This window comes from Piliocolobus tephrosceles, chromosome 5, assembly GCF_002776525.5.
Source record: "Piliocolobus tephrosceles isolate RC106 chromosome 5, ASM277652v3, whole genome shotgun sequence".
NCBI lineage: Eukaryota > Metazoa > Chordata > Mammalia > Primates > Cercopithecidae > Piliocolobus > Piliocolobus tephrosceles.
Genome location: NC_045438.1, coordinates 136,934,042 through 136,943,329, shown reverse-complemented (window position 1 = coordinate 136,943,329; position 9,288 = coordinate 136,934,042). Strand labels below are relative to the sequence as shown.

At 54.7% G+C, this 9,288-nt stretch overlaps 1 protein-coding gene across 1 annotated transcript in view; it reads left to right on the top strand.

The window, feature by feature from the left end:
* The first annotated feature begins 1,271 nt into the window (after positions 1-1,271).
* The window catches only part of NOTCH4 (notch receptor 4), a 29,057-nt gene continuing 21,040 nt past the window's right edge, over positions 1,272-9,288 (top strand). Inside the window, exons 1-11 of the mRNA XM_026448121.1 lie at positions 1,272-1,341; positions 2,111-2,192; positions 2,391-2,686; positions 3,853-4,200; positions 4,301-4,423; positions 4,538-4,774; positions 4,895-5,050; positions 5,688-5,882; positions 7,347-7,460; positions 8,173-8,286; positions 8,372-8,494. Coding sequence (XP_026303906.1) covers positions 1,272-1,341; positions 2,111-2,192; positions 2,391-2,686; positions 3,853-4,200; positions 4,301-4,423; positions 4,538-4,774; positions 4,895-5,050; positions 5,688-5,882; positions 7,347-7,460; positions 8,173-8,286; positions 8,372-8,494 — 1,858 coding nt within the window. The remainder of the gene's footprint in view (positions 1,342-2,110; positions 2,193-2,390; positions 2,687-3,852; positions 4,201-4,300; positions 4,424-4,537; positions 4,775-4,894; positions 5,051-5,687; positions 5,883-7,346; positions 7,461-8,172; positions 8,287-8,371; positions 8,495-9,288) is intronic.

Here is a 9,288-nt window from a genome sequence, read left to right as displayed (position 1 = left end):
AGTACAAATGTGTATTTATAGAGACATAATGATAAAGTAAATGTGGTCAAATGATGTTAGTGGGTGAATCTGAGTGGAGGGTATCCTGGAATTCTTTTTAGTATTCTTGCCCGTTTCCCATGAGATTTAAAGTATTTCAAAATAAAAAACTAAAAAAAAAAGGAGGAAAGCGGTGCTGGTGAAGTATATTCCCCGGTAGGGGAAGGTTCTCAGGTGCACCAGCGGCAACCATGAGTGCCTCAACACCAGGGAGAGCGCAGCTGCCAGTGACACCTTCGGCCACCCTGGGCTCTCAGTTCCCTATGCTACTAGAGGAACTCGGTGTGTGGTTGACCCCAAAGTTGTCCCGGGTTGACTCAAGAAGATAGGATGAGCATTTGGAGGCAAAGAATTCGCTTTTGTGATTTTATTTACTCCAGTTTTGCATTCTGACTGACATTCCCTACATCCCAACGACTTCTGCAGTGGAAGGAGGCAGAGATGGAGGAAGTGAAAACTACCCAAATTCAGTGATAGTTACGGATAATCCAGACTGCAAAATTTAGGGTAGACTATGTTCATTTATCACTGATAACGACAGTCTTAACATTCCCCTATACAGGAAAACCAAGATTTCCCCAAACCAGCCAGCATCTTGCCCATTCCCCAGAAGGAGAAAAATAAGTCCCGGCAAGAGCCAAGATAAGGCCCAGAAGCCCACTGGGTTCCTTTTGCCAAGGTGAGTGGTTTCAAACTATGACAAGTTGCAGGTTCTCTGATAAGCATCTGTAATAACCTGGCAAATTAAGCATCCTCTCCTGGGAAGAGGAATACGGAACTCTCTAACCACCCAATACCTGTTTCCAGATCCTGCCCCTCCTGGGGCACAGGGGCAGCCACCTTGCAATTCTCATCCCTAGAAAGGAGAGACCAGATCAACAAACAGCAGGGCTGGGACTGCCCCAGGGGTTCCGAGAGTCCTTCTCCCCTCCTATCACCTGCCCTCCAGGCACACTGTCCTACTTCCGCCTACTTCCCCAGGGGTTGTCAGGGACAGAAGGCCCCTCCTTCATCCCCCCTAGTGTTCCTCCACTCTTCCCCCGCCCCCCATTACTAGGGTGTCCAGGACATTGTGTGACTCAGGAAACAGCTCAGACGTGAGGCTTGTAGCAGGCCGAGGAGGAGGAAGAGGGGCAGTGGGAGCAGAGGAGGTGGCTCCTACCTCAGTGAGGGCTCTGAGGGTCCCCGCCTGAAGAGGGACAGGGACCTGGGCTTGGAGAAGGGGCTCTGGAATGCAGCCCCCTTCACTGCTGCTGCTGCTGCTGCTGCTGCTGTTATGTGTCTCAGTGGTCATAACCAGAGGTGAGGCATGGCGTGGGTGAGGTCGGGGACCCATTTCCCGTAGGAGGATGACCAGTGGGGTGGGGGAAGAGGGCCAAGCCCCAGGTTGTGTGAGGGATGCTGGGTGGAGGAGATTCTCACTGCCCAAATAGAGACGGCCTGCAGGGAAAAACGGCTCTGCCCGTGGAGCTGCTTCGGGCCTGGTGCCAGGGGTGGTGACTGCCGGGGGATGGGTGAGAGGGTGCCCACCGCCAGGAAGAACCACATCAGCACTAGCACTGGAGGACTCTTGCAGCCATAGGGAAGAGGGGAAGAGGGAACACACTGACCACCTGCTTGGGGAAGAGATGAGAGGGAAGCAGGAGATGAGGACATGAAAGGTCAGGCCTACTAAATCCCTTTCTTAGTCCAGCTGTCCCCACCCCCCGGATGGCTCAATGCTGGGCCTTTCCGGGAGGAAATCTCTTCGAAGTCTCAGCCATTCACCTCCCGGGAGCCACCTCCACCCCTGTTCTGACCCCTGTTGTCTTGCTTCCGAGAGATGGAGTCCGAGGCTGGACTCAGGAGGCCAGAGAATAAACAGGAAAGGGGGGTGGGGATTAGTAACTGGGGTGGAGGGCACTGGGGCTGGGGCTGGGTACCGTGTGGAGAGTGGGGACAGGTGTGAAGAAGAGGTGGTTTAGAGCACCTGTGGCAGCTGCTGCGGGCAGGTCTCTCAGGAGCACCCAGAAGAGGAAGGGTGGAGGCACGGTGCCCAGCGCTTCCATCGCGCCTGCCTCTCCACCCTCAGGGCTGCTGTGTGGGAGCTTCCCAGAACCCTGTGCCAATGGAGGCACCTGCCTGAGCCCGTCTCTGGGACAAGGGACCTGCCAGTGAGTGTGCCTTGCAGGAGGGGGAGACGGGAGAGAAAGTGGGAGGGACAGCGGGGGGTAGAGGTGAGGAAGTGACACCAAAGAAGAAAGGGAGGAAGTGAAGGAGATGAAGGGAAACAAATGAAGGCAGAGGAGGGAGGTGGGCAAGAACGGGAGGAGGGACCAGTGATGTGAGTTTTCCTCTCCTCCCCTGCCCAGGTGTGCCCCTGGCTTCCTGGGTGAGATGTGCCAGTTTCCTGACCCCTGCCAGAACGCCCAGCTCTGCCAGAATGGAGGCAGCTGCCAAGCGCTGCTTCCCGCTCCCCTAGGGGCCCCCAGCTCTCCCTCTCCATTGGCACCCAGCTTCTCGTGCACTTGCCTCCGTGGCTTCACTGGCGAGAGATGCCAGGCCCGGCTTGAAGATCCTTGTCCTCCCTCCTTCTGTTCCAAAAGGGGCCGCTGCCACATCCAGGCCTCAGGCCGCCCACAGTGCTCCTGCATGCCTGGATGGACAGGTAAGCGCTGCTGGAGGCAGCCAGGAGGGGACAGGCAGGAGCAATGGGCTAGGCTGTGGGTGGGGAAGATGGAAGTGGAGGCTGAGAAACTGCAAGCCCTTTGAAGACAGAAGCCATGAGAATCAACATGCCAATTCTCCACGACCAACATTCACCAGCAGGGTTGTACTGATTGCTAAAATGTTAAAATATTTCCAAGTTAAGGGTGCCGTGAGGCCCCTTTGCGCACCATCCTGACGCCTATCCTAGCCCCCTTAATCTCCCTGCTGCCTAGCAGCTAGAGGGCCATTGCTCACCATACCAGGGGCCTTCCAGGCTTTTGCATTCTGAGCATCTGAATGGCTCCCATTCTGAGTGGAGGGAGCCATAATATCACCTGGGAAGACTGCAGTGGTGGGAGAGGCACCGGGAAGGGAGGGATGTGAGCCAGAGAGAGGAGTGGGGCCACCCCAGGAGGAGGAGTGTAACCCTGGGGCAAGTTTAGTGCTTCAGACTAAGGGCTCTGTGACAGCCCCTGGATCCAAATGCCAGCTCTGCCACTGACCAGCTACATGACCTCGTATAAGATATTTTCGCTTTCTGGTGTTCAGTTGTCAGCTGACAAACAGGGAGAGTAATGGTCACACTTCATAAGGTTGCTGAGAGGATACAAGGGGCCGATGCTCAGGAAGTGCTTGCTGGGCTCGGCACCTGGCACCTCCACGGCGGCCGCCATTCCCACTGGTGCGCATGGACTGTGGAGTGAGTCTCCAGGCGCCTAAACCCACTTAAAGATGAGGAAACCAGGATCAGAAAGGCAAAGTGGCTCACCCAAGGGTATACAACCAGTTGTGGCACAGCAAGGTGCCACCTGAGTCTCCTGCCTGCAGACATGGGGTGCTTTTCACCTCCCCCAAGATCACCCATGTGCCAGATTTTCTCAGGCAAGGACAATTTCCAATACTCTCATCATCACTTTAGAAGATACGGTCGCTCCAGATAAACCCTCCCAAACCATGGCAGCACTGAGATCAGGGGTGATGGAACAGAGGAAAGAGAGTATGGTAATAAAGGGAAGGAAATATGAAAATGAGGCCCAGAGATAATCCAGAGTGAGCACTGGGTAACCTCAGATGGGCTAGAATTCGTACAGTGCTAGAAACGGCTCCCCCTGTCCTCTGCCTCAGGTGAGCAGTGCCAGCTTCGAGACTTCTGCTCAGCCAACCCATGTGTTAATGGAGGGGTGTGTCTGGCCACGTACCCCCAGATCCAGTGCCGCTGCCCACCGGGCTTCGAGGGCCATGCCTGTGAACGTGATGTCAACGAGTGCTTCCAGGACCCAGGACCCTGCCCCAAAGGCACCTCCTGCCATAACACCCTGGGCTCCTTCCAGTGCCTCTGCCCTGTGGGGCGGGAGGGCCCACGTTGTGAGCTCCGGGCAGGACCCTGCCCTCCTAGGGGCTGTTCGAATGGGGGCACCTGCCAGCTGATGCCAGGGAAAGACTCCACCTTTCACCTCTGCCTCTGTCCCCCAGGTGTGTCCTCACAGGGGCTCTCCGGCAGCCCCTCTCTCTGGGCAGGGCAGGATGTCTCCCTTGGAGCCTCCTCCCCCAGTTGATCCCACGACCCTGTCAGGTTTCATAGGCCCGGACTGTGAGGTGAATCCAGACAACTGTGTCAGCCACCAATGTCAGAATGGGGGCACTTGCCAGGATGGGCTGGACACCTACACCTGTCTCTGCCCAGAAACCTGGACAGGTGAGTTGTTTAAGCCACATTCACGGCACCCGTAGCCCAGACAGTTGGCCCCTGGCCTCCCCTACTCATAGGGCTCCCAGCTTCAGCCCCTGTCCCCTCCCCAACCCCTTGCAGGCTGGGATTGCTCCGAAGATGTGGATGAGTGTGAGGCCCAGGGTCCCCCTCACTGCAGAAACGGCGGCACCTGCCAGAACTCTGCTGGCAGCTTTCACTGCGTGTGTGTGAGTGGCTGGGGGGGCACAAGCTGTGAGGAGAATCTGGATGACTGTATTGCTGCCACCTGTGCCCCAGGATCCACCTGCATTGACCGGGTGGGCTCTTTCTCCTGCCTCTGCCCACCTGGACGCACAGGTATGGGGGTAGAGGGTATCAGGAGGTGGGAGGTAGAGAAGGAGGGCGAGAGAAGCACCAGGATAGCTGCTAGGAGCCTCAAGTGGCCTCTGAGAGCCTCACCTGCTCTTACCCCTCTAGGACTCCTGTGCCACTTGGAAGACATGTGTCTGAGCCAGCCGTGCCATGGGGATGCCCAGTGCAGCACCAACCCCCTCACAGGCTCCACACTCTGCCTGTGTCAGCCCGGCTATTCAGGGCCCACCTGCCACCAGGACCTGGATGAGTGTCTAATGGGTGAGGCCACTCCCACTTCAGAGCCTCTCTGAGCCTCAGACAGGCCTCTGCACTGAAGACAGAAAAGGGCAGATTGCTTTTCCAATTAAAAAACCAAACATCGGCCAGGCATGGTGGCTCACGCCTGTAATCCCAGCACTTTGGGAGGCCAAGGCGGGCGGATCACAAGGTCAGGAGATCGAGACCACGTTGAAACCCCGTCTCTATTAAAAAAATACAAAAAGTTAGCTGGGCACTGTGGCGGGTGCCTGTAGTCCCAGCTACTCAGGAGGCTGAGGCAGGAGAATGGCATGAACCCAGGAGGCAGAGCTTGCAGTAAGCCGAGATTGCGCCAATGCACTCCAGCCTGGGTGACAGAGCGAGACTCCGTCTCAAAAAAATAAAAAAACCAAACATCTTTTTCCTTGAATTTGCCCAGATTTGGCATCTCTTGCCTGCATGACTCTCTCTCCAATGCTCAGCCCCTCAGTCCCCATGAATTTGGTCCCTTATTTCCTCTCCATCTTAAAGACACAAGCCCCTTCACCAATTTGGTCTCTTCTGCCACATGCAGGTCCCCACACTTTCCCTGACGATCTGACCTCCTAGCCCTTCCCGCCCTGACCCCTGTGGACTCCCAGCTTTTCTCTCCTCCCAGCCCAGCAAGGCCCAAGTCCCTGTGAACATGGCGGTTCCTGCCTCAACACCCCTGGCTCCTTCAACTGCCTCTGTCCACCTGGCTACACGGGCTCCCGCTGTGAGGCTGATCACAATGAGTGCCTCTCCCAGCCCTGCCACCCAGGAAGCACCTGTCTGGACCTACTTGCCACCTTCCACTGCCTCTGCCCACCAGGTGCCAGCTGGATGGGACCTTGGGTGGGGAAAACAGGGAACTAGTCCTGAACCCACTAGCAATGTCCCCTCCAAAGTAAGGACAGCCTCAGGCCAGTTGGGTAAGTTACCACAGATGCTTCTCTCACTACCCCCAGATGAAAACTCAGGGACACCCATGACCCCTAGCAGAAGGGTTACCACAGATGGTAGTGAGGTTATGCATTCCTCAACTCTGGAGGGAGCTGCCATTCATTTCATAGTCATCATAGAGCCTGCAAAACTTGGTCCACTGTACAGAGGAGCCCAGCAAGAGTGGGTAGAAAAGCAGTTCATAAACTTTCCGTGCTGCAGCCTTTACTCAGGTCACCCCAGAATGCTCCCTCTAATCATAGAAACTCTCCCATGTAGAGATGAAAGGTAATCCCTTAAAATCCCAAATGCCCTGTGATACAACAGGAAAATTTGGTACAACAAGAAAAAGATTGCTGCAAGACTGCACCCACCTCCAGGCTAGTTTTAAGGGGGAAAAGTCACCCCCGGGAGAGAGCAACATCAAGGAGTTGAACGAAATCAGAAAAGTAACAGCCAACTTTATGCCAGGTACTGTCTGAGCATCTTACAGGCATTGTCTCGTCTACTTATTACAATAACCCTGTGAGGTCAGCAATGCTACAATGCCATTTTATAACTGAAGAAATTGAGGCACAGAGAGGTTAAGTGACTTGTCCAAGGTCACCCAGCTAGCAAGTGGCAGAGCTGAGATTCAAACCAAGGGCTTCAACAATTATAACCACTACCCCATATCGCCTTTCTAAACTGAGCGGCACCCAAAGATACTGGCTCAGGTCATCCCACAGACAATCACAGAAAAATAAGAGAAAATGGGTCGGTAACCCAAGGGACAAGGAGCTTCAGAAGCAGACTCCTCAGGCAAGAAAAGAAAGGAAGACAAGGTCCGGAGGTTGATCCTGCCTCAATTCAGGATGAGACAGTGGAGACCAGGATGAACCCGAAGCAACGGGACAAATATGGGAGCAACAAGCTTCCCAGATGCACTTCAAATTCCTCTACTTTGGGATCTCCATTCTCCCTGGCGTGGAGGCCCGCCCAGGCAGAAAAAGAGGCGGGACTCGTTCTCCAAGCCAGTTTGTCCTATTTGTACCTTGAGGTCCTCCAGGCTGATCAGCCTGCCCTGGTGAGCCCCGCCCTCTCTATACACAGGAATGACCACAAAAAATCCTTGCAGTCCTCCCGCAGGTCCCCAGGAGGCACCCTGTTCCTTAGCCTTTCACACCTCAAGGAGCAGGGCCACACACTGAGGAGCAGCAGGGCCTCAGGGTTCATCTTGTTCAACCCCATGCAGACAGCACCTCAGGGGAGGACCGTCTGAGTGGGGCAAGTCAGGAGCAGGGCTGATTCTAGAGTACAGGTCTCCCAGGCAGACCTGGCTGAGCCACAGCCCTCATGATCCCTATGTCCCCAGGCTTAGAGGGGCAGCTCTGTGAGGTGGAAACCAATGAGTGTGCCTCAGATCCCTGCCTGAACCATGCGGATTGCCACGACCTGCTCAATGGCTTCCAGTGCATCTGCCTGCCTGGTGAGTACAGATGCCACTCTGGCCACCCTCAGACCCCAGGCCTCAGAACCTGCAGAGTTCAGGCCCAGCAATCACCCAAGGCCTCTTGAAGCTCTCTCTAGACTAGCCAAAGAGTCCTCCAAATCTGTCTTTGCTCCCCAAATTCTCTACTGTTACATCCCCAAATCTTCCCTTGCTTACTTGCCCATTCTCATCTCTGTCCTGCCAAATCACCCAAAGATCCCTCCTTTCCAGCCCTCCTGCACAGCCTCTGTGTATGCATGTTGAGGTCCCAGGCTGGTCTTGGCACTCTCATCATAAACCCAGGGAAAGCTGCCCCAAGCCTTTCTTCTCCAGCCTCACCTGACACCCCTCTGTCCCCTGCTACTATAATAACTATATTTATTCACCACTTACTCCAGGCTAGCCATTTGGCTGTATGCTTTTCAGGCGCTATGTCATTTAATCTTTTTAACAATACCATGAGGTAGGTTCCATTATTATTCCCCTTTTACACAGAACAGGAAACTGGGGCCTAGAGGGTTGACCAGCTTTCCCAAAGTCACACAGCTGGCAGGAGGCTGAGCTTCACCTTTTCCGCATCACTCTCCTGTTACCCCATGCCCACCTGCCCCAGGTGTCTTCTCTGGGAAGCTCTGCAAGTTCACCTTTCCATGCTGTGCCTCCCTCGATGACCTTGGCCTCCTCTCCCCACCCAATTCCACCCCACTAGGATTCACCGGCACCCGATGTGAGGCGGATATCGATGAGTGCAGCAGCTCTCCCTGTGCCAATGGTGGGCAGTGCCAGGACCAGCCTGGAGCCTTCCACTGCAAGTGTCTCCCAGGTAAACCGGGGCACACACTGTGGGGGACAGCGGGGGCAGGAGGCAGATGTCCGTGCAGGTCCCTGACCTTCCTGCTGTGCCACAGGCTTTGAAGGGCCACGCTGTCAAACAGAGGTGGATGAGTGCCTGAGTGACCCATGTCCCGTTGGAGCCAGCTGCCTTGATCTTCCAGGAGCCTTCTTTTGCCTCTGCCCCTCTGGTTTCACAGGTTAGCAGGGGAGGCATTGGAAAGAACTGGCATAGTATTTTATTCCATTTGGGTTGGGGCAGAGTTCATTGGTGGGTGTTGGATTGTTGGGATGTGAGAATAGAATGAGAATGGTATCCTTTAAAATTATTTAGTGTAAAACCTGCACAATTGTACAACCATGGGGACAAGGGCAGGGGTTACCGTAGGGCCCACATGGGCCCAATGTAAATGGTGTGATTGGTGCTCGGGAGCAGAGGACGGGGCTCAAAGAAAAGGCATTCACTTGCTTATTTAGCAAGCACTTACTAAGTGCCTACTGTGCCAGATACAGAGGCAAATCTGAGTAAGACAGTTGCCATCCTCATGTGACTTTAAGTCTAATACAGAGAGACCAACAAGTCTCCTGTTGATTATAGCCCACAGAGGTGCTCTGAGAGAAAAATGTGCAGGATGCTACAGGAGCACAGAGGACTAGCCAACCCAGACTAAAAATGGAGGAGGTGATGGCTGAGATGAGTCTTGAAGGATAAGCAGAGACTGGGTGTGGTGGCTCACGCCTGTAGTCCCAGCACTTTGGGAGGCCAAGGCAGGTGGATCACCCAAGATCAGGAGTTCAAGACCAGCCTGGCCAACATGGTGAAACCTCACCTCTATTAAAAATACAAAACTTAGCCAGGCGTGGTGGCAGGTGCCTGTAATCCCAGCTACTGGGGAGGCTGAGGCAGGAGAATCACTTGAACCTGGGAGGCAGGGGTTGCAGTGAGCTGAGATTAAACCACTGCACTCCAGCCTGGGCGACAGAGGAAGATTCC